Source organism: Pseudorca crassidens, chromosome 3 (genome assembly GCF_039906515.1).
Source record: "Pseudorca crassidens isolate mPseCra1 chromosome 3, mPseCra1.hap1, whole genome shotgun sequence".
Lineage (NCBI taxonomy): Eukaryota > Metazoa > Chordata > Mammalia > Artiodactyla > Delphinidae > Pseudorca > Pseudorca crassidens.
The window spans coordinates 62,570,396-62,597,700 of record NC_090298.1 but is presented as its reverse complement, the minus strand read 5'-3'; the positions used below and the strand labels follow the sequence as shown (position 1 = coordinate 62,597,700).

The 27,305-nt window shown below is 44.1% G+C and overlaps 1 protein-coding gene across 2 annotated transcripts in view; it reads left to right on the top strand.

Moving 5' to 3' along the window:
• The window catches only part of ARSB (arylsulfatase B), a 177,161-nt gene that overhangs the window by 126,639 nt on the left and 23,217 nt on the right, over positions 1-27,305 (top strand). The window contains exon 7 of one of the 2 annotated variants that reach the window (XM_067731077.1): positions 4,196-5,284. The exons of the other annotated variant lie outside the window; for it this stretch is intronic. Coding sequence (XP_067587178.1) covers positions 4,196-4,209 — 14 coding nt within the window. The 3' untranslated portion in view covers positions 4,210-5,284. Of the gene's footprint in view, positions 1-4,195; positions 5,285-27,305 lie in introns of those variants that run through there. 2 annotated transcript variants of the gene reach the window in all.

The following is a 27,305-nucleotide window of genomic DNA, read 5'->3' as shown; positions in this document are numbered from 1 at the left end:
CAAAATTGATGCTGACAGCTTCCTCTTTCTCTAAATAGTTTTCAGGTATGCCGTGCCTCTGCCTCCAGTGGTATGTTCATCTCCTTCTTTTATGTTGTGAAATAGTTTCATATTTCTGTATATTTTAATATGTTCCATGCTGGCATTGTTTTGTTACTGAGTGTAAATTAGCTGGTTTTTGCTAAAAATGGCATAGATGGATTATCTTTGGGTTCCGTCTCTGTATGTTGTTGGAATAATCTCAACTATAAAAACAGAAGAACTAGTTTACATGAGGTGTAGAGAACTAGTTCAGTGATCTAATAGCCAGTGGCCGAGGAGGAGTGGTCTGGTGCACTGAGCCATCCTAATAAGGGAAAATAATCTGTAGGTGATCTCTTTGTATTTGATGTAGCCATTGATGTGGAGTCAGTTTTATGGTCATTTCTCATCTACCCAGATTCTGTTCCAGGTATGCAGGTTCCTCTCCTTGTGCTACTGTACCCCATATTAGGATGGACCCCCTGCATGCAATCTTCCCATCTAGTGTGCTAGAGATGCTCTTGGGCTTCCTGGCATAGGTGATTTCTAATACTCTTGACCCATAGTAATCAAAGAGGTTCTCACTTGGAGGCTTCCATTCTGTTCTTCTGACCTGCCCTGATTTCCAAGTTAGAAATGTTTGTTAAAGTCTACTAGTGTGTCTCTTACTTATCTCCTGGGGCACTGGACTATTTTCTCAGGAAAGGAGCTGTCAGCCAGCTTTAACTCCTCCCTTGAAAATGTGAGGTGTGTTAGATACCTGTGCTAGTTGCCCCCTTTCCTAAACGTGTCCACATAAGCAGTTTTGAACAGGGTACACACATGATTTAAGTAAGGGAATTGAGAGAAAGCACATGAAAGAAAATAAAGAAAAGAAACGAATGTTGACAATGCCCTGTGTTCTAGGCTCTCTCTAGGCACCCTCCCTCCCCTACCCCATACCTGCATTTCTTTTCTTTAGAGTGCATATCACCATCTGGCATAATTATATTTTAAATACTTATTTATCATCTTCCTCTCCCATTAAAATACAAATTCCACAAGGGCAGACAGTTTTGTCTTTTGTATTCATAACTGTCCCCAAGTGTCTAGAGCAGTGGCACAACAAAAAGCAGTGGTCAAATACGTGTCCTTTATTTAAAAACAACTGGAAAGGACTTCCCTGGTGGCGCAGTGGTTGAGAGTCCGCCTGCCGATGCAGGGGACGCAGGTTCGTGCCCCGATCCGGGAAGATTCCGCATGCCGCGGAGCGGCTAGGCCCGTGAGCCATGGCCGCTGGGCCTGCACGTCCGGAGCCTGTGCTCCGCAACGGGAGAGGCCACAACAGTGAGAGGCCCGCATACCACACACACACAAAAAGCAAAACAAAACCAAAAAAACAAGTGGAAAAAGGAAAGACTTGGGAAAGATTTAAATATCTTGTAAAAAGAGATTATATAGATATCAGAGTACTTGATTTGTAATAGCTAATGTTTGTTCATAAAGTAAGACAAAAACCTTAGATTTGGCTTAATTGGTGGTAAATAAGAGTCTGACATTAGTATAATTTATAATGACTTAAACAGGAAGTCACGATTATTTTGACCACTTAGAAAAAATTCGTTTCAGTGCCTTTCTTCACTCCTTCCAGATAATAATTTGGTACTTACCTGACTTTTAGCTCTTTTCTCAAAAGAGAAAATAAGAATACAAGAGGAAAGAGAAAGAAACTCAGCTCAAGTTCCACCCTCCTTTATAATCATTTGCCTGAGGTGTAAGAATTATTTGTAAGATATATATTTCATTTAAAGAAAGTCGAGGGTTAGATTTTTGTTATTTCTTGGACAAGTTAGAATGTAGTACCTGATTTCTGTTAATAACGAATGTTTAAAAATTTTAACGTTAGAGACAGAAAAATCTAAACTTCCCTCTTTTTTCTAATTTCAACCATATTTTCAAATTTATGTGAGGTTAGTTTTCTTAATCTTTCTACAAGTTATAAAGGGTCACATTTATTCTTCATTGAGCACAATACATTCTTTTAAAATGAAAATATTGACAGTGGAAACCAAACTAGAAAAGAATGGAAAAAAGGTACATAAATCACCAGACACTTGGAAGAGCATGTAAGCAAATCTAAGAACTACATGTTTTTCATATTTTATATTTTCCCTTAAAAAAAATTCACTTTCCAAATTGTTGATGGTTTGGCAGCTGCAAGGATGACATCAGCTCTTGCATTGTGCAGTATCTGCTTTCTCTCAGATAACTTGACGGCACTTCATCAAGTTTTGTGATAAGGTTGAATTAAAAACCAACTGGGTTATAACTCAAAAAGAGTCATGTACCACCATGTTCACTGCAGCTCTATTTACAATAGCCAGGACGTGGAAGCAACCTAAGTGTCCATGGACAGATGAATGCATAAAGGAGATGTGGCACATATATACAATGGAATATTACTCAGCCATAAAAAGGAACGAAGTTGAGTTATTTGTAGTGAGGTGGATGGACCTAGAGTCTGTCATACAGAGTGAAGTAAATCAGAAAAAGGAAAACAAATACCATATGCTAACATATATATGGAATTTAAAAAAAAAAAAAGGTTCTGAAGAACCTAGGGGCAGGACAGGAATAAAGATGCAGACGTAGAGAATGGACTTGAGGACACGGGGAGGGGGAAGGATAAACTGGGATGAAGTGAGAGAGTGGCATGGACATGTATACACTACCAAACGTAAAATAGATAGCTAGTGGGAAGCAGCCGCATAGCACAGGGAGATCAGCTCGGTGCTTTGTGACCACCTAGAGGGGTGGGATAGGGAGGGTGGGAGCGAGTCGCAAGAGGGAGGAGATATAGGATTATATGTATATGTATAGCTGATTTACTCTGTTATAAAGCAGAAACTAACACAGCATTGTAAAGCAATTATACTCCAATAAAGATGTGAAAAAAAAAAACAACAACTGGGTTTGAGTTGAAATTCCCCCAACTGCTAAAGCAAACATATTCTCGAGCTTAGGCCTGCTGTAAGCACTCTTGAAAACTTATATTGCACATAAGCTGCATTATTTCTAGAAGCAGAAGTAAGCAAGTGAGAGAAAAACACACTCCTTCAAGTTCCCGATCGTATCCGTCAAAATGCACTGTATTATCAGTGGAGCACTCCAGTCGTTCAGATGTTTTCACACCAAGCATCCTCTTTTCTCTCATTTAATCTGACCCCAAATTCAAAGGATAATCATCTTGGCATGGTTTTCCCACCTCAGAAAATCACAGATAGTTACCTGAACGATAGTCTCTCTCCGCAGTCAGGGTTAGCTTCTGACCATCAATGAGGTGGCGATGAAAAGATTCAACTAGAAATTAGGTTGTTAATGGGGAAGAAAAACGGTCTGTGAACAGTACTGACAACTTTCCTGCATCGCCTAAGAAGTCATCTGTGACCACCAGGTGACAACACTTGCATTCCAAAAGTCTGGTCTGTTACCGGAGTCTAAACCAGTGCTTCTGAAACTTGAATGAGTACGTGGGGATCACTCAGTTCAGCTGGGCTGGGCTGGGGCCTGAATTCAGTGTTTCTAACAAGATCTCAGGTGATGCCAATGCTGCTGCTTCTCTGACCATCCTTTGCATAGCCGGTCCCTAGGCTAGGAAGGACTTTTACCGGATTTGAAGTTCAAGATTTACAATTTAAAATATTTGCATGAATATTTAAGGCTAATTAAATATTGTCGTGAGATATGCAGTTAAAGACAGATACGAGACCTTAAATCTTAGAACTGCTTTATAGGTCTTTATAAATTTCCCCCCAAGTTCCTATTTAGCCTAGTTGGAGAGCAATTTACATTGTTTTTCTCATTATCTAAATGCCAAATTGTTTTCTGATCCTAAAGTAATCTGGTGTTTGTTGAAAAAAATTCAGAATATATTCAAGCCAGGGAGGCGTGAAGATTTTAGAACTTATCTCAGAAACTTGGCTCCTTTTCCCCTTTGTTCCTGATGTTTTCATTCTGTCAACATTCAGGAAGAAAACCCAAGCTTCCCAAAAATGGTAGTAAACTGAGCACATACCACCCAGGAAGTGGTTCCCAAGTCAAGAATGGGGTAGCCAACTTCTTTCACCCAAATTCTCTGAGACCCTGCCTTGGTTGTGGGTTCTGACTCCTTCTAGGTATTGCTCTGATCTTGCAGACTATTGGGGATGAGTACAGAGAAACTCCAGTGAACCCCCAGAGAGACCATGTGGAGAAACTCGGTGGCTAAAGGTGCTGTGTGGAAAAGAAGATGCCCTGTGCTCGTGCCTTTGTAAATGACTGAGAGGTTACTCTGGTGTGGGTTTGGACATGCATGCATCCATGTGGCTGGTCAAAGCAGGGGCTGGGAACCCTGTCACTCTGTCACTTTGCCTCCAAGGAACACAGAGCATCCTCACCTAGTGTCGTCGTGTGAGCTTGTCATGCATCCTGGACTCAGCAGGTTCGTTTTCTCTTACCACCTCTCAAAATTAAAAACATAGACATGTCTATAATTTCAGAGCATCTGAAAAACATATCATCACTTACCACATTTAGAGGGAAAAATGGTAGAATCTGATGTTCCTATCATATTGTGAAGAAGAAAACCTATGCTTTTTTTCCCCATGAGTTGATGCCTTTGTTTGGAACATCCTAAGAGGACTCAGTATAGTTTTTCTTTAAAGTGTTTAGAGATGAGAAACAAAACATTATATGAAAACAGACGTTTCTCATATTTAAGAGAAAAAACACGGAATATAAAATTTTATATTCAGTATCATCTCAATTGTACATGAAATATAGGCATCAAAATAGGATTAGAAGGAATACGCCAAGATGTTATGATGGCCCACTGGCTCTGGAGAGTGGAATTCTGGATGATTTTTATTATCTTTCTCATTCTGTTCAGTATAGGCCAATTTTTTTTACAAGTTATACTAATACTTTTGCAATTAAAAAAAAAAAAGGAACAAAGGAAAAGGAAACAAAGCAACACTGTGATCAGGCTGACAGTCCCTGAGCCTATTCCTCCTCGCACCAAACACGCCTAAATCTCTGTTCTGGGACTTGGATCTGTAGTTAATTGTTTGATGTTTCTACGTGGTATAGATCTGTGTACTGCCTTGGTGACAGGAATAAATTAGAATGTCTCTGTAAAGACCAAATTCATCAATTTTCCAAAATCTGTATTTGATTAATTCTACAAAGGTCCCGGTCAAAGTTATTCCTCAAACTTTATTATTTTAATAAAGAAGCCCAAAGTTTCCATGTGTGTCAGGAAATTCATTATCACTGTAAAATAGCAAAAGGTCACAAAATGTCTCCTTCCACAATCAAATAGCATATAAGAAAAATTTCTTTTTCTCAGCAATTCATTACCCCAGCAGAACCAAGAGAAACCTCTGACATTTGCTTCAGGGGAAATAAATGTTCCATAGATCATGGAGAAAAATGACAAACAAATTAATGAAAAACAAATACACTCCTGCAGTATCCCCAGCCATGCCAGACCAAACACAAGTCAAAGTCAGCTTTTATTCTCAGGTCTTTCCAACTCTGAAGAGTGACAGTTTCCATAATGGCATCAGCACTTTACTTACAGAAAGCTGTACACACACCAAAGAAACACAAATTAAAGAAACATGCGGTGGAAAAACAGAAAGAGAAATTCTATCATTTCATGCATATTTAACTGTAGTGGGAAAGTCATTGCTGGCAAAGCATTATTGAAATCTTAAGCTAATAAGTGGAAGCATTCTAGAAGTTACCCCCCCCCCCATAATGCTTTAAACAAAATTGTAACTTGACCGAAGTCAGCAGTGCTCAATTTTCCCACATCCTAAAAATTCCTTCCTTTAATTCTGCCTCATTCTAGCCAACTTTCTCTTCATCTTTAAACTTTGTCAAGGAGTAGTGTGCATGTACTTTCTCCATATCCTCTATTTCCATTCATTTACAAACTATTTAATTTTAACACAAAGTATATTTTCATTTTTTTAAAAACACAAGGCAGTACAAATAAAGTCAAAATTTACTGTGACCCCTCCAGCCCCAGGGCCCTCCCCAGACATGACCACTGCTAGCAGTTTTGTCCTTCTAGACCACTGAAGACGTGCATACTTATATAATATGAATTTATGGAATTATGTATGTGTGTATATATAGTACTTTTTTTACATAAATGGTATCATAAAATGTACTTCTTTGCCACATTTTTTTTTTTTTTTTTGGTACCCAGTGATCTACCTTGGAGATCTTTCCAGGTCAGTACATATAAAGCAGTGGTCTTCAAATGGGGGCAATTTCTAGAGACATTTTTGATGGTCACAGCCTGAGCGGAGATGCCCCTGGCATCTAGGAGGTAGAGGCCAGGGATGCTGCTAGACATCCTACAATACACAGGCAGCCCCCAAAACAAAGAATTATTCACCCCAAATGTCAATAACGCCGAGGTTGCAAAACGCTGATATGAATCTACTTTATTCTTTTAACTGCTGTATAACATTCTGTAGTTTCTTTCACCAGTCATGTAACAATGTACATTTAGATGAATTTTTTAAAACACGCTTATTTGTGCCCATTAGTGAGTGTTTCTCCCATTTACTTTTTACCCAACTGCAATCTGCCTTCTCCCTCAAATACCCTCTAGGTCACCAGTAGCCTCCTAATTTCTAAATCCATTGGCTCCTTTTCGGGATGAGGTGACTTGGCCTTTCCGTGACATTCATCTGGGCTCACCTCCCTTCTCCTGGAAGCATGCCGGCTGCCCTCCAGGCACCGTGCTAGCCACTGGGGATGTGAAGATGGACTGAGAAGGTCCCTGCCCTGGAGACCCTCTGGTCTAGGGGACAAGCACATACACCAGCTGCACAAAGTGAGACACGCCCTAATCAGGGTATATGCTGAGTTTGCTGAGTGACTGAATAAGTGATTAGATAAAGTGTCAAAGATTTTAAAGGACAATAGAAAATGTTTTCCCTTCACGGTTCTGAATTTACTGCATATTTGATCTTCATGACTGCTTCTTCCACCACATAGATTTAAAAAAATGAATCAGGAAAAATGCTTTCCTCACATGTTCCCACCACCACTCTCTTTTTTCTGCTTTGAAACAGCAACTGCATTGTTTCACACTTGCTCTACAGGGAATGCACTTGGCTTTGGCCAAGGCAGAGAAAAGATCAAATTAGAGAGCAAGCCGGCTTGCTGCTGGACCAGGCGGGAAATGAGATAGGCTCGCCCTCCCCTGCATCTGGAGCCTCCTTCCTCCCACCCCCAACCGCCCCCCCGGCCCCCCCCACCCCCCACCCCTCCCCCCCACCCCCGCTTTGTGCTTTGCACCTCCTGGGGCTGTAAGCCCTTCCCTCCTGTGAGGGGTCTCCGGGAGTGGGCTGAGTGCAGCTGCCGCCTGGTCCTTGTTTCTCTGGATCAAGGAACATTAAGCCCCTACCTGAAAACTGACAGCAAAGCAAAGCTCCACTATAAATCCAGTTCAGTGCTCAAAGTGGACTCCTTCAGCAAGGACTGAATGCTCCCTGGGGAGACCCTGAGAGGTACAAAGATAAAGGGGACCTGGCCCTGCCCCAAGGAGCTGGAGGGAGCTGTGGGTGAAGAGCATGTATAAACAGCCACTTAGAATGCAAGGCAGAATACAGTTAGCCCTAAAAAGAGGACTGAGCCAAGCTGCTTAAGGAGAAAGAGGGGATTAGTTATGATAGGGGACCAAGCAAGGCACTTGAAAATCATTTCCCCTGTGTCTTAGAAATACAAGCAGCTTTGTTTGATGAATCCTTTCGATTTAAACAAGGGAGGTAGGATTCCAGAAAGAAGGGATGAAGTGTCGTCCAGAGAACTAGATTCTAGAGTGCCGGTCTGCCCAGCGCCATGTAGTTTGGGTAAGGCCCCTGAACCTTAGACGTGGGAGTTTTTAATCTCAGATATTTATCTCAAGACTCAATAAAAACATCCAGGATGGTGGCTGTCTTTGCCCCAAATACTCAAGTCTAAGAAGCCCCGGTGGTATGTCAAGGATCTTACTTTGACTCATTACCATTCAAGACCATTTTATGCAAGTCACATTATCTAATTCTTAAAGGCACATCCACAGCATTGCTCCAGATCTGTGTAGATCTGTAGACCACTACAAGAGGACAGAGGTGACTTTTTTTTTTTAACTTGAAAACATTGCAAAGGGACAATAAAGTTTTTAAAAGAGCCATGTCCAAACCCATCTTCATGGATAGCTCAGAGGCATCCTCTTTTGCCTCCCCCATTTTAACTTACCCCATCCCAGTCATGGTGGGGTTTTTTTGTCTTTCTGTTCCACAAAAGTTATTGTTCAGACGTTGGTCTTGGTCGTTTGCCAACCAATTTTAAAATAAAAGGCACTGCACATAATTTGCAAAAAAAAAAGTTCTATATTTGTATTTCTAATTAATTGCTTAGGTTGAAGCCGTGTGGGGTCCTGGGTGCATAAAGGACAGAGCTGGAGCACAGAGGCTTTCACTGTCAAGTACAAGCCCAGCTAGACAGCAGGAAGAATGGAAGATTTGACAGATGTGCAGGTTTGGGGAGGGCAGCGCTAAGAGGGGAGAGAATGAAGTAGTTGGTCGAGTGGGTCAGTGAACAAGGACAACAATAATAAGAACCAGAGCTGGAGTTTGTTTTTGGTCTATGAATGCCCATTCTTTATCTCCCCAAGTAGAGAAGGAAGTGAACTAGAGTGGGGAGGCATGTGGAGCACTGCTCCAGACACTCCCGGAGGGCTGCTGGGTTCACTTCCTGTTGCTGTGTAACAAATGACCACAAATTTCCCAGCTTCAAACAACACCCATTTATCATCTTCCAGTTCTCAGGGTCAGAGGTCTGGGCAGGCTCAACTGGGTTCTCTGTTTAGGGACTCACCAGGCTGCAGTCCAGGTGTGGGTCAGGCTGGGCTCGCACCTGGAGGCTCTGGGGAAGAATTGTTGGCAGAATTCGGTTGCTTGTAGTTGTAGGACTGAGGTCCCTGTTCTCCCCGCAGGGCTGTTCCCAGCTTCTAGAGCCCGTTCTCACCTCTTTGCCCTGTTACCCCAGAGCCAGAAAGAATCTTCCTCTTGTCAAATCCCTCTCAGGTCTGGAACGTCTGATGTCTCTTCTGCTGTGAGTCAGAGAAATGTTTGTTTTTAAAAGGCTTGTGATTAGGTTAAGCTGCCCAGATAATCTTCCTATCTTGAGGTCACTGATTCGTAACCTTCATCACATCTGCAGAGTACCTTTTGCCACGTAAGTCGCATAATCACAGGAGTAACGCCAGGGAGTGAAGGTCATGGGGCTGAGAATTCAGCCAACCACAGCTGCCCAGGGTGTGGTTCCATCTGACCTTGAAATGACACCTGGAGATCCAGGACCTAGGGCCCCGAAAACCCGTGACTGAGGGTGGTGGTGGGGAATGGTGAGCGACACAAGGAAGGAAATATCCTCCAGGAGCCAAACAGAGAAGGACTTTTGGAGGCAGAATCAGAGGAGGAATTCAGCTCCTTTCATCAATAAGCATTTTTGCTGAGAAGTTTCTTTGCGAGGCACTGTTAAGCATTAGAATAATGAAGGAGAATGTGGGGTCCCTGCCATTTAGGAGTCCACAGGCTAGTGAGATTATGAGATATCTCCTAGACTGAATATGCTGTCCTGATCAAATTTGTACACTGAGAAATCTACATATCTTCAGGAAAGTACTTTTATATATTTTACAGACCTCCCTGAGTACCTGCTGCTATTGCAGCCACCAGCAACTTTCTACTTAAGGGGGTAACTCAGGCCCTGAGAAGCAGGGACTTCAGAACCAAGGTTGTGGTTCTGAAAGGGACCTCAAGGCCTCAGAGGGCTCCAGCAGAAGTGGCAGCAGAGGTAGGGACCAGAAGCTTCACATTATAGGGAAAGGGCCTTCATGGAGAAGAACAAGAGGCTACCTTGCTCAGATCAACCATAAACTACCGAAGATGGATCATTCCCTATATTATTTCAAAACATCTTCAGAGATAAGACTTCCTCAGTCTCCTTCATAAGGCTAAGTTCTTTACTTTTTCCCAACCTGTAAATTCTTTTCCCTTTGTTCATTCCTCTGTGGAAATAAAAAGCAAGTGCTTCACGCTAGTTTCACAATAATATGTTATGCAGCTTTCTTCTGAGCATTCAAATGAATAATGTTTGAAACTTTCCTTATTACTTAATAGCATCTGGACCTGAGCAAAAAGAGTAAGGTCAGGTAAAAATGGAAAACTCTAGAAGCTCTAGAGCTCTAGAAAAACTCTAGAGCTCTAGAAAAACTCTCTTCAGGAAAATGTGGGAACAAGGATAGTAGGCTCAGATGCTTTCCTCCCCCTTTTTTGACAGGCTGCCATGCACAGTTTCTCAGGTTGCTAACTGCACAAGGGCACAGCCTGTCCTCCATCTGCCAGGTTATGCTTCCTGGCACAGAAAGGGTGTCTTGTTCTAATTTGAATAACGTACTCTGTAAACTTGTAGAGCCCTGTTCTTTGCACCTGCTCTCTCCTTATCTTGAGCTTGTGAGTCACAGTGAAATGGATGAAAAGTAATCAATCTCTTGGACAAAAAGCAGGGAAGGAGCATTGGAGACAAGAAGGAAAGCCATGGAAAAAATTCTTAGGGAAAGGTAATAGGGAAAGGCAAAGAGGGGAAAGGGAGGTGACCATAAGACCTCCTAATTAGAAGTTTAGGAAACATGGTTTGCCCTGTTCAGCGACCATACTACTAGAAAATAAGCATTTTCTTTAAAATACTTCATTTTCAGTCAACTTCATGAAAAGATAATTGCATTGTGATTAAGCTTATAGACATAAAATTAAGCCTAATGCCTTTCATTTCACTTTTTTTGTTTGGTTGGTTTGTTTTTGCTGTTGGCGTTTTGGTTTGGTTTGGTTTAGTATGGGGTGTTGGGGTGCCTTTGTATATTCCACAGATATTTCTTGGTACTGATTATGATTCACAGCACTCTCCTAGTTCTTATATGTAGTCTTTGTATATAGTGGTCCTCAATCTTTAGAGTGCATAAAAATCACCTGGGCAGCATGTTAAAAATGTAGCTTCCTGGGCCCACTCGCAATATAGCTGCAGGATCTCTGAAGCTATGGTGTGGTCAAACACTCAGGCAGTTCTAGTGATACAAGGATAACACTGACCAAGGTTGCTGTAGGGATGGAAAGAGTATAACCCAGAGTTCCTTGTCCGCAAAGAGCATGTAATGAGTCAGGGAAATAAAATGTAGATATATTTCAGTGGATGCTGAAGAGCTAGATGAGTAATAGAGAAGACAGATAATAGGGAGATGTTATATGGGGAAAAGAATATTCCTAAATAGAGTTCTCAGGAGACTTCAGGAAAGAGATTGCATTTCAACTGGGCTTTTAAAAGAGGGGAGAAGCCATTTCAGGTGGGGAAAACAGATGAATAAAGGCACTGCGATTTCATGCAGTGACAGACAGCTCAAAGCAACTTAGGGGACACGGTATCTCCTCATTGCATCGTTGGTGATCCCTCTTGAACCACAACCTCATTCTTCTTCCTTATGAGGTTGCTTTTAAGAATCCTGCATAAGAAGTTGCACATGTACATCTAAAGAAAGATTAATCAGAATAAAGACTCAGACATAGAGAATGGACTTGAGGACACGGGGAGGGGGAAGGGGAAGCTGGGACGAAGTGAGAGAGTAGCATTGACATATATACACTACCAAATGTGAAATGGATAGCTAGTGGGAAGCAGCCGCATAGCACAAGGAGATCAGCTCGGTGCTTTGTGACCACCTAGAGGGGTGGGATAGGGAGCGTGGGAGGGAGACGCAAGAGGGAAGAGATATGGGGATATATGTATACATATAGCTGATTCACTTTGTTATAAAGCAGAAACTAACACAACATTGTAAAGCAATTAAACTCCAATAAAGATGTTTAAGAAAAAAAAAAGAAATTAATCAGTGTTTAAATATATGCATGAATTATGTATAATTACAGCCTGATTTGTTTAAGTGTCTCTAATGTTGAAAAACAATATGGATTCCAAATGGCATCTGATTATTAAATTCAGATGCCAGAGCCTTTCATTAACAATGAACTTTTCATTCCATGTACTTCGTTTGTTCTTTATATGTTCCTTCGGAAGTGGCAGGGCTACAGACATCTCAAACTATACTGCCAATCAGTGAAAAAAAGGAAGTGGTCACACAATTAGATGTGAAGACACGCTATCAACCTTTTGCAATGTGGAGACTTTGTTTATTCATACAACCCATATTTGGAGTTCATTCTTTTTAAATGGATTCTAAAATCCCAAGTGTTGTTACTGAAGAGTGTTTGATACTTGTGTTTTATAATTCTTTCTCACTCAAGTAATTTTGAATATCAGAACACAATTTCAGAAAATATATTTAGTAAAATCAGAAGGAAACAAAGAGCACTCTCTCTTTTGCTGATACTCACCATAAATACAAAATGAGAAAAGTAGGTATTTGTATAGTATTGCATGACTCTATTATTTAGAGTACAAATCATTGATGTGGCTTTTTTTTTTTTTTTTTGATGTGGCTTTTTTAAAGTGATAAATAAATGTTGTGTGGCTTCTGCTAGAGACTATATCTAAAGTTTAGTATGTATAACTGCATGGATAGAAAAACTATTAGTGGAAATACCTTTATTTATTCTTTAGATGTACACTCATAACTTGTAAACTTTTTTTTATCACCATCATCAATTATATTCATGTGTGCCCAGGACAATTCTGAGCCTTCTAAGCTGCAGCTAATGCTATGTTGTATGAGTGATATTTTGTGTGTGTGTGTGTGTATTTGAAAAAAACTGTTCCTGTGGCTTTGCTTCTAGAATGTGACTATATCAAATATTTGGGATTACTTTAATCATATTAGGATTAATTTCTACCAAATTGATTTTGACTGTTATATTGCCATTCCCAATCTAGTACATATATATGTGTATGCATATATGTGTGTGTGTGTGTGTGTGTGTGTGTGTGTGTGTATATATTTTTTTTTAACACATAGATCATATTTGAAGTTTCCTTGAACAACTTTCCCAGCCTGGTTTCACATTGGTTATTCATTAAGGAGTTGATCTTCTGTCTCTTCTCCTCCTCACTGTAAATACTTTTCTACTCTTCTCTCAGGCCAGGTGGGTGCCCCCCAGAACACTATGCTTTCCTTCCTGGCTTGCTGCCTGTGCTCTTGTTTGTGATTCTTCTGTGCACTTCCCAGGACCCAGCAGACAGCAGAGCACTTGTCTACTGCTCTGGAAATTCTGACCCGTGCCTCGAGTCGGGCAGCCTTTGAGCCCTTTCCTATCTCCAAATTGATGAGCTTGTGGATCCCAATATGTAGACACACACGCATAGGCCCCTGGTGTACTCTTTCCCACTCACAAGGATGTGGCACTTTTTCTAATTGCTTGAACAGTTAAGTGGATCTCAGTTCACATCTTCCAGGCAGTACTTGGCCAAAACTTCTGAATATTTAATCTCTGGTGCAGGTTTAGTTCAGTTGGCTGATATCCTTCCAGTTTAAAAAAAAAATGTGGATGAAGTGTGAATACACTGTTAGGTTTTTCATCTGCATTAATAATTAGTATTTTCCAGATATTAAGTTTCTGCTTTTTATATTGCGTTTTTAGGGACATAGTACGGTCAAGAGTCTGTACTCATTGCTTCACACAATATGCAGTTCCTGAGATAACTATATAATTCCGAATGTTGATACACCCATAAGAGAGTTTGCTTTTCCTTCTCACACATCTGTTTTGCTTTATGCAAGAGAAATTTCTCATGCCAGAATGACTTTCAGTGGATATAGGCAATCTGCTTTATGTTGAGCCTCTGCACTTCACAGATGCAAATGTTTAAAAAGCAGTGAAGTTAACATAGTTATTTCTTCATCTGAAACGTTGCCAGTCACTACTTTTGTCCTTTAAAAAAAATCTTATTGTGTTATAAATCCATTGTGTGTAATTCTTATAGCCTTGCCTCATAATTCTCATATAAGAACTGAATTAACTCTTCAGTGGCCTCCTAGGATGAATTTCAAGGTCCCACTAGTTTATATTGCTAGTTTCACTGTGTCTTCTTGATAGAACTTGGGTTCTTAAGGAGGGAATAAGGGATGCAGTTTCATTACCCAGAATAGAATCCCACTAACCAAAAGAGCCACCCCTAAGAGTTTAGCCTTATCAATGGGTGCCCTCCATTATTAAATCAACAAATACGAACACCCGTTGCCTCACTCTGCGAGGAAGTGTGGGCAAGGCAAAAATATATGGATGCCAACCTCAGGAAACGTGCAGTCTAGCTGGACAGATGAAACCTAAAATAACAACGGCTGGCAGTGCATGCTAAGTGTCAACTATCCTTCTGCTTCTGTGCTCTTGCTGCCCCGCAAGAAGAGAGAGCCCTCAGCTTCTCACACCCACACATCCAGACACTTGCTCCAAACCTTAAATTGAACCCGACCCTTCAGAACCTGAATTTTCCACATAAATTTACCTAACTTTTCTTGTATTGCTAAGTTGTTATATGGTAGAAAGCCATCTGCATAGCAAGAAGTTTAAGTACATTAACAGTAGGTCAAAGATTCAAAGCCTTTAAGAGCTGGAGAGAAGTCCAACCACGATCATTTTCTGGTGCAATCGAACATGGGAGGGTTCGGTGGTTGAAAGTTCCTGAAACTCTCAAAGCACAGGAAGGCCGAGTACAGATCCTGGTAGAAGATGTTTAGCTAATGGAGTCCCTGGTGGCGCTGACTGTTTGCAGAAGGAAGCTCTTGTGTTTTCTGAAAATGCGTCCTCAGTAAAAGCTCAAAAGCCATTCATTCCATGCTAATTACAGTTTCGTGATTGAAGGTACAGCTCTGTTGGTGTCTAGAATTAGAACAGCAGAGTGCGTCCCCCAGAACATGAGCTCACGTGGCAAAAACAGACAAAATCCACCCGCACCCCCACCCCGCCCCCGCCAAACTGACTGTCGGCAGAAATCTGGGTCTGCTTTCTGAAATGGAATGTAGGTTTCCAAATTCTGTAGACAATCTCTTTCCAAAGCAAATGAGAAACAAATAACTCACAGGCACCCACTTCATTTTTCAGTTCAAAGCAAGGAGAGTTTTCACTATGCTGTTTCTGTCTTTTCACAGCTGAGTTCTCCCCAGAATCCTTGTACCAATGGTACTAGAAATTCATGGGATCAGAGACCTGGTTTGGGACATAAATGGAATCACTTCCATTCTTATTTCCCCTCCTGCCCTGACTTCCTGCATAGCAGGCTCTGTCTGCATCTGTCTCCAAAAGAGAAATGACTGTCCTACTCTGAGCACTTGAAGGACAGACAGATTAACATTCATTCTGCCTCAGTAGGGAGATCTGCAGGGGCGGGGGGCAGTGAGGCATAGGGCTGACAGGAAGTTGGAGAAGTGAATAGAGATTAGGAGAGCAAGTTTGCTAAGGGTAAGCTGGGGTGCAGCGCCTTTTCTTCTGGGATAGCAGATGGACTACTGTCTGCCTAATCCAGGGGTCGAGGAGAAAGCTCGCCATGCTGCATCACTAGACTGAGGTTTCCCAGTGGAGGGAGGGGGATAGGCCAGAGATGAACCCTGCTTTTACAGTCTACATCTTCTGCCAACATTCAGCTGCACCGATTCCTGTCTGAGACCGGGGGTCCCCGGGTCAGCTGGAATCACGGAACCAGGCAAGTGGGCCTGGAGCTTAAGAAGTACGTCGATGGAATGGGGTTCAGGGCCAGGCCTACAGGCCTGCTGTGGGCAGAGCAAGGCAGGCCCCAGGTCTCATGGGCAGGTTGCCAGGACATGGTTATCAGAGCAGGAGCCCAGGGCTGAAAGCCTACAGGCAGCAAGTGTGGCCAAATGCTTTGTCCCAAACAGCTGCAGGGTTGCCCCTGCCTGGTGTCAGGCCTGGTTTGGGGCTCTGGCCGGCCTCAGCCTGACCGCAGCATGGATCTCGCAGCTCCAGCTGAAGGGCAAGAAGTGCTGCTGACTCTGGAGCTGAGCCAGACCTGACAGCCCCTACCCTCCTCCCCAGACATGCTCCAGATCATCTGTGTCCTTGTTTGTTCCTCACTTGTTCCGGCTCCTCCATGGGGCTGGCCCTCGGTGTAGACACACGAGAGAGTCACCCACAGTATGTGCCAAAAGACCTGTCACCAGATGCTTCTCCTGCTGGCTGGAGGTGGGCCTGAACTCCTCTCCATAAGAGTTACTTGCCTGGTTAGCCCTGCTCAGTGAGACCCCAGTGCTGCTGCAGAATAGAGCTGGGCTCAAGTCCACACTGCAGAGGCCCTGCCCAGGTGAGGCCCAGCCACGGGGGCCAGCCCCGTTTCCTGACCCTCCCTCCCACTGCTCAGCAATGCCGTGTTCTTCCTGTCCCCCCCACATATGCCACATGCTTTCCTGCCTCTGAGCTTTTCCTCATGCTGTTCCTTTTGCCTTGACTGCCCTTCCTTGCCTTCCTCTGCCTGGTAAAATCTGGCTAATCCGTCAGTTCAAACGTAACCTTCCTCGGTAAAGCTTTCCCAGGCAGCACCACCACCTCCTTTCCTGGCAGAATTAAGTCCTAATTGCTCCCTCCTCAGCGACCACTCAGCACCTCTAGCCCATTATGGCAGGCTAAATCGTGTATATTTTTTGTTAGATTCCAAACCTCTCAAAGACAGGGACCTGAATGTCTGTTCATTCATCTTTGTGTCCCCTCCCAGCACATCGTTTGTAATTTATACAGTCTTATTGCAAATCTGTTTGTAATTTACCTGGAACATAGTTTGTAATTTACACATCTTATTATAAATCTGTTACCTAAGATGGAAGCCTTTAGCACTCATTAACATTTTAGCTCTGACTAGTTGAGAAAGTCAAAAGGAGGGCAAGTGGAATAGCTAATATTTATGCCTCTCTATGTGCTGCCCCCCATCAGTCCACATCCAACAGAAGTGTCAGCCAGGACATCGGCCCCAGCAGGGAGGGACTGGACAAGGCGGGCAGAGTCCATCCAGTGACACTGCAAACAGGACGGAGGTGTCAGCTGATTGAGTACTGAGCTGTCCTGAAGGCGGAGTGAGATTGGTGCCTGGTGGCCTTCCAAAGTATTTGGCATTCTGAAGCTGCCTGTGGCTCCCGAAATCAGGGAAATGCTTTAATGGGAGTGCTTCTCTGTGCTGGGGGGTATAAATGCAACATGAAATGAATTTCCCGCTACCCAGTACAGGATGTGCTCTGAGAGCATGTACCCCATGCCAGCTACGCACACAAGGATGTGCACTAGGATAGTGTCCTCCTGGCCACCCTGGAGGTGATGCAGGCCTCATCAGAAAAGTGTTGTAAGGGCTTCCCTGGTGGCGCAGTGGTTGAGAGTCCGCCTGCCGATGCAGGGGACATGGGTTCGTGCCCCGGTCCAGGAAGATCCCACATGCCGCGGAGCGGCTGGGCCTGTGAGCCATGGCTGCTGAGCCTGCGTGTCCGGAGCCTGTGCTCCGCAACAGGAGAGGCCACAACAGTGAGAGGCCCGCATACTGCTAGGAAAAAAAAAAAAAGAAAAGTGTTGTAAAAACCACGCGGATATATGTGGAATCTAGAAAAATGGTATAGATGATCTTATTTGCAAAGCAGAAATAGAGACACAGACGTAGAGAACAAACGTATGGACACCAAGTGGGGAAAAGGCGGGGGATGAATTGGGAGATTGGGATTGACATATATACACTATTGATACTATGTGTATGAATGAGAACTAATGAGAACCTACTGTATAGCTCACGGAACTCTACTCAGTGCTCTGTGGTGACCTAAATGGGAAGGAAATCCAAAAAAGAGGGGATATATGTATACGTATGGCTGATTCACTGTGCTGTACAGTAGAAATTAATATAACATTGTAAAGCAACTATACTCCAATAAAAATTTTTAAAAATTAATTACTTAAAAAAAACACACAGAGTCAGACATTTGAACGCTAATTGGATATCTTAGTCCATTCAGGCTGCTATAACAATATACCACACACTGGGTGGCTTATAAACAACAGAAATTTAATTCCCACAGTTCTAGAGGCTGGGAAGTCCAAGTTCAAGGTACTAATGGGGTCACAGCCTCGTGAGGGCCCACTTCCTGATTCACAGCCATGACTTCTCCCTGTGCCCTACAAGGTGAAAGGGGAAGGGATATCTCCGGAGCCTCTTTTATGAGGGCACTAATCCCATTAGTGCCCTCTTTTATGAGGGCACTAATCCCATTCATATGAGGGCACTAATCCGGAAGCCTCCACCCTCATGACTTAAGCACCTCCCAAAGGTCCCGCTTCCTAATACCATCATCTTTGGGGGTTAGAATCTCAACATACAAATTTCAAAAAGACATAAAGATTCAGACCACAGCACTGGATGTGTGAAGCTATTAGAGAATTACTGTTAATGTTCTAGGAAACATTGCTCATCTCTGCCCATTAAATCACTATTAATGTGATGATGGTATTACAATTATGTTTTTTGAAGAAACCTTATCTTTTAGAAATATATACTGAAATATTTACAGGCGAATTTTATGACGGCTGGGATTTCCTTTGACACAATGTGGGGAGGAGGGGGAAGCAGGTAAAGGTGGAAGAAGATTGGCCACAGGCGGATTATTGCTGGAGTTGGATGCCTTGGTGCTTGTTATACTAGTCAGTTTACTCTTTTGTGTGTTTGAAATTTTTCATAATAAGATGTTTTTTAAGTATGTAGGAGAAAAGGTGGAAATAAGTTTATTTTGTTCTCATCCCCTCAATTCTTGGATTCACTTTATTATGTTTCTTTGCCTTGCCCAAGATCACCTCTGAAGCTTAGGGAAGAGGATCCAAATTACTGGCTTCTCCACCCCTCCAGCACCTTCTTAAAAGGCCTTTCCTCGGGTTTCTCAAATATGTTTAAGGCCTTGTAAAGAAGACTCGTCTCCTCCCATTGGTCAGGTGGGGTTGGGGACAGCCCTGAGTTCTGGACAGCATATCTGCGCCCAGAGCGCTGGGCTTCGCCTCCTGCTGGGATGAAGCACTTACCTCTCCCCAGAGGTAATGGGAGAGATGCCTCATTGATGACAGGTTATAGAAGAGAAGGTGCCACTTCATTGTGCCTGTATCCCGGGGGAGCTGGCAAGGGCACCTTCTAAAAGAAAGACAGCTTCACGGGGCTAACTCTGCTTGGAAGCCAACTGATGAAGACGTGTTATCTGATAGAGCCTGGGGACCACCAGCCACTTAGGAACAGACAGTGTGGTGGGCAGGCTCAGCCCTGAATCATTTAATCTCTCAAACGTTTCCATTTTATCTCCCTCCACAGACTGGATGCTCTGAAGTCCATTAGCTTAATGTTCTCCAGAATAGATTTTCACCGGTCTCATTTCCACTGCCCTTTTGTTTCTAAAACACCCCCCCCACACTTTGCATGTGCACACACACACACACACACACACACACACACACACACGCTTCACCTTGGGATGCGCTGTGCTCATGCTATGGTCCTCAACCACTTCCCAGCTCCCTGGCCCAGCTTTTTCCTCCTATGCAGCCCACAGATATAGTTGCGAGGGAGCTGAGGAAGACTAGCTCATTCAGGGTGAGAAGGAGTGGAGGAGTAAGCACGGCAAGTGTGCACCAGCTTGTGGAGTCTTAAATGGAACCATGTAAGACTTAAGAGTTTGGGGGGATGTCCCCGTCTGAGTTAATATCTTGTCTAGCTTCCTGTCCATGTTCCACTTTCTAGTGGTGTGACTTGGAGGAAGCTGCCAGGGCCGTATTCACATTCCAGATGCCATGAGAGCTGTGGTTGAGAATGAGTACAGTGGACAACCAAGCTGGGATCCAGGAGGAGCCGAGAGTCGAGAATAATGAGACAAATCTAGCAGGCTGGAATGCGATCTGGGTAAATGTAAAGAACTGTGCTTGGGGCCCTTTGCAAAGAGCAGGGTGAGAAGGCATCTCTGACTGGGAACTTAATATGAGGCAACAGAATGATGGGGCTGCACAGACCCACAAACACATTTTTAAAAATCCAATTGCGTGGATAATTGAGATCGAAAGCATCGAAACCATACCATGTCCAGAAGGGCCGATCCAGATAGCATGTTTTGTTTCCTGTAAGTTCTGCAGGGAGCCGTCACAATGAACATTAACTGTTAGTAGGAAAGGTGTGATTATTTCTGTGATGCTGCCTGAGGCTGTGCGTTGCATGCAGAAGTTGGTCCATCAAGATCTTTCCTGTTGACATCCTCGTGGCATCCTTCAGGTATCAAATTGTTATGCGTGTCTGGGGGCGCTGTGACTCTGTTGTTGTTTTTCATTTCCTCTGAGTGGTGGTTAGTTTTGTTGCTGTTGTTGTTGTCTGCTTTAAGTTCCTGAGTTACACAGAGGGTGGTAGAAAGGAGGATGGGGCCAGAGTAGATTTTATAATAATAACAACGATCACAGTGAAGGCCACCATATTTTCCCTCTATTTGGTGCCATGCACTGGCTCCGCACTTTGCATCCATTGGCCCCTTGAATCCTCACAGAAACCCCAAGAAGATAGGTGGTGGTGTTATTCCTATTTTATAGAGAAGTAAACCTTAGAAGAGTTAAGTCATTTGCCCATGTGCTGCACAGCTGGAAGGGGTCAGAGCTGGATTTGAGGTTCAGTTATTGCCCGAGTACAGGCTCTTCCTGCCTTTCCGGTGCTGCCCTTTGGACAGCCTGAAGGGACTGTTCCTTGATGTATTCCTTGCGGGGCTCAGCGCTCTGGTGAGTGCCTCGGGCATCCTTTCTGGGTGCGGGCATATACCAGAGCCTCGGAGCCGGCGGGGCTCTGGCAGTGATAAACAGAACTTGGAAATCTGCTTCAAGTGGACATGCCAGCTCACCCCACCGTTTTCCTGATCAGAGGACAAAGCGGTGTTGAGCATATATTTATCCTCACTTATTATCATACCCTCTCTTTCCTGTTTGCTTTTCTGGTCAAGGTCAGAAAGAGAGTTTTGCTTTCTCAGAAATAGTTCTTACTGCCATGGAAAAGAGAAGACAAGTTTGCATTTGCCTATTCCTTCTGCAGTGGAAGATGGATAGAAGAAAAATAATTAGAAATAAAATTAATGAATGGAAACCAAAGGACATATTTCTTCCTAATCACTTCATTTTGTTCTCCTTCTAGTCTTATTAAATCTTCATCACGTAACCGGCATAAAATCACGTATCCGGTATAAAAGTGTAGGTTCTAACAGTGGAAGGGTAGCTGCCTATGGGCTTCGCTGGCTTAATTCTGCTCTGACATGTAGCTGAAATGTCAGATTCCCACCACAGATAAGGGGCAAATACAGAAAGTAAATCGGCGTACAGGTAAACCTGATATGACTCTAGGATTCAATCTGATGCTTTGGTTACACGATCCAGCGATCTTTAGGAAAAAGCTTTGGTGTTTTCAACTGTCCCTTTGAAATGTGATTTATAATTTAGTTGGGGTTTCACTCACCGGCGTGCATCCCTTTGAGTAAATCGGTGAGGAACTTCCCGTTTCTAAGAAACCGTGTCTGGGTGTTGTTCTCACAAAACCCTGGCAGCCGATGCTGAGACCCTACCGGTGGTCCCTGGCCAGGAGATACAGGAATGTTGCAGGGAAGGGTCAGTCACTCGGCAAATGTTTATGGGGCTCTCACTGAGCTAAGTCCTAGTAATTTGAAAGGAACTTAAAGGTCTAGTCCCTGCCCTCAAATGGTCTTGATTTTATGAGACTTGACAGGGACCTCTGAGGACACAGGAACACCTGGCCACATTGTCCTGATGCCCCACGAGTGCACAGCTGTGGGGACTGCTGCCCATGAGCAGGGAGCCTTGTGAGTGAGCGGGCAGGTGGGAGATAGGCCGACAACCGTAGCCAACCCCATGGGGACAGACGGACCATCCCCACTGGGCCATCAGCAGCTGTGAAAGTAGGGACCGCCCACTTTATCTCCTCTCCAGGACCCACTCTGAAAGCACTTGGGTAATTACAGCTTCCATTTCTGCCTTTGGTTGTGAGTTTTAGTGTATTAATTATCTGCCACGGCAAGAGATTTCCCCTGTTCCCTGTGAACTGTCGCCCTTGTCCTCCCAGTGACTGTTGCACCCTTCACTGCTTGTGAAGTCAGAATAGTTCCACAGCTTCTGTTTCTTCTGTATCACGTGAAATCAGGCAGTTTCCAACCATCCTTTCCTCTCTAACTTACCCTCTCCCTTTTTCCTCTGGAGAAGCTTATGTGATTACATCAACCAAATTCTCTAACCTCAGTGGCAGGTGGGTTTGGAGGAGGTGGCCAGGCATGGAGAAGAATGAAGTCGTTTCGAAAAACATTCACCAGAGCTTGGGTGAAACACTCTTTTTCTTTCCATTTCACAGTTTGGTTACATCTGCTTGAGCACTGACTAATCCTGAGAGAGAATCTCTCCCCTGGTGTTTCTGTTTCTTTTGGCAGCAGTCTAGCTCTGCATATATCTTAGGTGAGCTCCTTGAAACTAAGGGGCTTTTCTTTTCTATTCTCAAAACATTAATGGCTAAAGAGTCTTAGAGCCATTCGGGCACTCTGCTTGTACCCTTGACTCACCAGGACTGCCAGGCGGCCTGTCTGATTCTGCCGGCCTCCTTCAAGTGCGGGGTAAGGCCACTGAAACAAGCAACAGGCCCTTTGCTAGACATAGAGCTCCTGGCCTGCAGGGAATAGCATTAGAGCATAGCTCCCTGCACCTAGTAGATGCTCAATAAATAATCACTGAATGGAATAAAACCAGTTCCTGGTATGGCACCAGGTTTAGAGTAAATGCTCGATAAATGTTCGTTGAAATATGCATAAATTACAGTGTTTCATGGAGGAAGAATTCCAGTCTTCATAGAGCTTGCCTCATTTGAACCTCTGAAAAGGACTCAGGCTGGATAAAATAGGAAAGCATCTAAGCCCTCCAGCCAAGGAGACCAGCACTGTTTCTGTGGGAACTTGGACGCCCTGACCTCACGGAAGCTTGCACGAGTGGAGCAGGCCTGGGGTGGTGCAGATCCGGGGGCTTCCTCTCCCCCTTTGGCATCCTTAGCAGCAGCTCATGCTTTGCTGTGCCAGGTCCCAGCTTCAGCAGCTTGAACAGCCCAGTAATTATCTCCTGATCAAGGGAGGCAGGGATGTGTGCGGAAATCACTTTTTAGTAGCAAATATTTCTTTTGGAAAAGCCCCAGTAAGCTGCCAGCTTTCCCTCGAGTGTTCAAAGCATACCAGAGGACTGCCAAGCCGGTTCAATCGTTTTAACGCAAGCAGTGTCCCCAGCGCAGAGGGAAATATAGGATAGTGAAGTGTCAGTTTCAGGGCTGGAGCTCCAGCTGCCACAGGTGAGTGAAAACGCCCCCCTTGAGAGCAGAGGAGTCGCCCGGGGAGGGGGAAATGCTGCTTTCCAGGTCCCAGGGTTCCTGCTCTTTATCCCTCCAGGGCAAGCATTTATCTCATCCGGGTAAGTACTTGTTTCACTCTCAGGAGAGCAAACACAACCAAATAAGGACATAGATGTGTCCTCCTCATGCTCCTTCTCTTTGACCATTCAGGAGAAAAGATCCTGGAGATACCAGTTCATTGAAATCCATCACAAGGACCTCAGGAGACACCCTTAGATCGAGAGGTAGGACCGCAGGTTCATCCTGGCCACAGATTCCCTCTCAGCTATCAATGCAAACGGAAGAGACCAAACGTTTTTAGTTTGGCCTAATGCAGAGCTGGCTACCTGACCACAACTCCCTCCTCGGACACCAACTAGCCGGGTCAGGGAGCTTAGCTTCCACGCCCTCATCTCTGCAAGCGGAGCTCAGGCTACATGATGTCTAAGGCCCCGCGGGAGCGCTAACATTCTTCATTCTATAGTAATTATCTCCTTAATTATTCTAGTGTCTTTTCTCTGCACCTTATTCTTTTGGGGCTGTGAGATTGAGATACAGATGCTACCCCCGCATGTGTATTTCCCACAGTCGGATCTCAGCCGCTGCTGTCTGTCCATCTGTCCCTACTTAGCTCCCTCTCAAGTCTAACCATCCCCGGGAGCTCCAACTCAGTCACTTAATCAGTAATGTTTATCAGCTCACAGCGCTAGTGTACAGTACACTGCTGAACAAAATAGTCATGGTGCCTTCCTGTTTCGGATCTTATACTTGTAGAGGGAGACATAGAAACAAAGAAATAGATAATTACAGATTGTAATGTGGGTTACAAAAGATGAACAGGGGTTGACCTCATTTCATTTCAGAGGTCAAAAAAGGCTACTCTGAGGAAGTATTATTTGATCTGAGACCTTGAAAGGGAGTTAACCAGGCAAAGAGTTGTAGAAAAAAAAGAAAGAGTTGTTCTCTTTCTAGAGAGAGGGAGGAACAGGTGCAAAGACTCCTGCAGCAGGGAAGGGCCGTTCAGAGGAACAGAGCTCAGTGTGTCCAAAGAACTGAAAGAAACCAGTGTGGTTGGAACATACTGACAGGGGGAGTGGATAAGACCAGAGGAGGGATGGATTCACTAAGATAATGCTGGCATCTGGCACAAACCAAAACTCTCTGATAATCCAGACATTTCTCCTTCGTGTAGAGTACAAGGTGAGTATTCCTAATAAGTAGACAGCTCTCTTCCCAGCAGTGTTTCAAGGACCACAGCTCCTTCTATCTTTGGCTCTGACTTTTTTTTTTTTTTTTTTTTTTTGCGGTACTTGGGCCTCTCACTGTTGTGGCCTCTCCCGTTGCGGAGCACAGGCTCTGGACGCACAGGCTCAGCGGCCATGGCTCATGGGCCCAGCCGCTCCACGGCATGTGGGATCTTCCCAGACCGGGGCACGAACCCGTGTCCCCTGCATCGGCAGGCGGACTCTCAACCACTGCGCCACCAGGGAAGCCCCGGCTCTGACTTTTTTAATGAGCAGCCAAGGCCGGCATGCTTGTCTGCATGGAGAGTTGTGCACAAGAGGGTTTTCTGGGCCCAGGCCTGCCTGGGAATTGTGCTCCCACCCCGTCCGCATTCCACTGGCACAGAGCTAGCTACAAGGAGGCCAGGAAACTGGTGGGATTGTGATCCCCAGAAGGAGGCATAGCAGATCGAGCAGGCCCCGTGGGCCACGTTGCAGGATTGAGGCTCTATTCCCGGAGTGCCTGCGGTACATCTGTCATCACGTCTAAACCTACGTGTCTGCTTGCTTATGTCATACAGCGTGTCTAAACCTAATTCATCATCCCCCTCAAAAAGCACCCTCTCCCCCGCGGTGTTTGCTTCTTCTTTCAGTGATGCTGTTCCAGGCCTCATAGTCCTTTCTTCCCCGCTCTACTGTCTACAGACTTCCCTTCTGCCTCCCAGGCCTGGACTGTTTCAGTACTCTCCCAGCGAGGCTGTTTGATTGGGTTCTTCCAGCTCTGCTATGGAATGCTAATTTACACATCTGCTGTGTGGACTACCGCTTCCCTGTTATTCCTGGCTGCGATGCTTCTGCAGTATCAAGTCATCTGAGAAGCTTAATAATCAGGTCATAGTGAACGTGGAAATGAGTCTTTCTAAAATGTGCCTTTCATGCCTGCTCAAAATTATGTTACTGGCTACCAGTTACCTACTGCAAAAAGATCTAACTTCTATAGTTTGGGGCAACTCAGTCAACCTATCCTTTCCAAACTGTTCTTATCCCAGACCCGCTCCAGCCAGCCAGGGTGTCCAACTATTATCCAAAAATATATATATATATTTTTCCAAATGCTTAGTGTTTATTTGATTCTCTCTTTCTATGCCCTCAGGCAGGACGGACAATTTCATAGATACTGAGGTCCTATGACTTGAAGGTCACAAGCCTACGTCAGAGGCAAATGCAATAACCAAGTTAAAGTGAATCATGAATCACTACCAGTGAGGGCTTTATGAGAATCAGAACTATTCTCCAGAGTCAAACAGACTTGGTAAATTCCCATCTCATACTACTCCCCTCTGCCTGGGACATCCTCTTCCTGCCTACCCATCTCTCCAAATCCTACCAATTATTCAGGGCTAGCGCTCATGCCCAAGTCTCACCTTCTCTGGGAAGCCTTTCTTTACCCCACCAACTAGCAAATAAGCTTTCTGTCTTTGGAGTCCTGTTACACTCCCCAAAGTCCTTTGCACAATGGATTGCAAATACTAGGTGCTTAATTAATGCCTATTTATATTATAGCTTACCACTCCTTTGGCATTTATCATGTTTCACCTTTTATTGACATTTATCCTTCCAATTCATTCTAAACTTCTGAAGTAGAGCTACTTTTCTCAATATCTAAAACAGTACCTGGCACATCCTCAAAAAAAGAAATAAGTAATTAATGCTTTTCTATAATTCCTGTGACACATAGTTCCTTCAACATAGCAGATGCCCGGAACATTCTTTTTGATTTCTTGTGGTTGTGGTCATTGTTGCTGTTGTTTGAATATATGATCTCTTCTAAAATGTAAAGCCTTAGCCAGTTAAGGTGGAATGCTTCTTCTGGGAATTCCAGGCCCAAAGGTGATCTTTGGGCAAAATATTTGATGGGGAGCCATGCCTGCCAGTGAGTCCCTAGCCGTCTGTAGGCAGCTTCCTACTTTGTTTCTTCTGCCCATTCAGGAGGCCAACTCTGGGTTTGTCATGAAGGGTTCAGTTACAAATATTCCCATTTCCCTATTTACAATACTCCTTTCCCCCAAGAAAGAGGTTGCAGAGAATAGCGGTATTGCCCTGGAGGTCTGTCTTTTAGATTTTCCATGTTATCAAGATTTTTCACGTGAAAAACTGTACAAGAACCAGAAGACAGCATCAGACCAAAGGACCGTATTTGCAGAATCTCCCTGGCTCTGTGGGGTTTTGATCACCTAAACCATTTTTAAGGCGCCATCCTCTAGTTAGATGAGCCCCTGATAGGATAGCTGGGCCCTCCGTTCCATTTCTAAATCTGCCTGCTTCTCAACAGTCTTATTTGAGTCAGATGGGAAATTCAGTACTATCTTGGGGGTTTTTTCCCCGTCTTAAATGGTTTCCCGTATGCAGGCCTGAGAAACAGGGCTTTGCTGTTCACATCCTCCCTTAATGTGACGAGGCTGACACTAGTGTCAGGGGAAAGAGAAGAAGTGGGGAGTGACTTTTTTTTTTTTTTTTTTTTGTGGTACGCGGGCCTCTCACTGTTGCGGCCTCTCCCGTTGCGGAGCACAGGCTCTGGACACGCAGGCTCAGTGGCCATGGCTCACAGGCCCAGCCGCT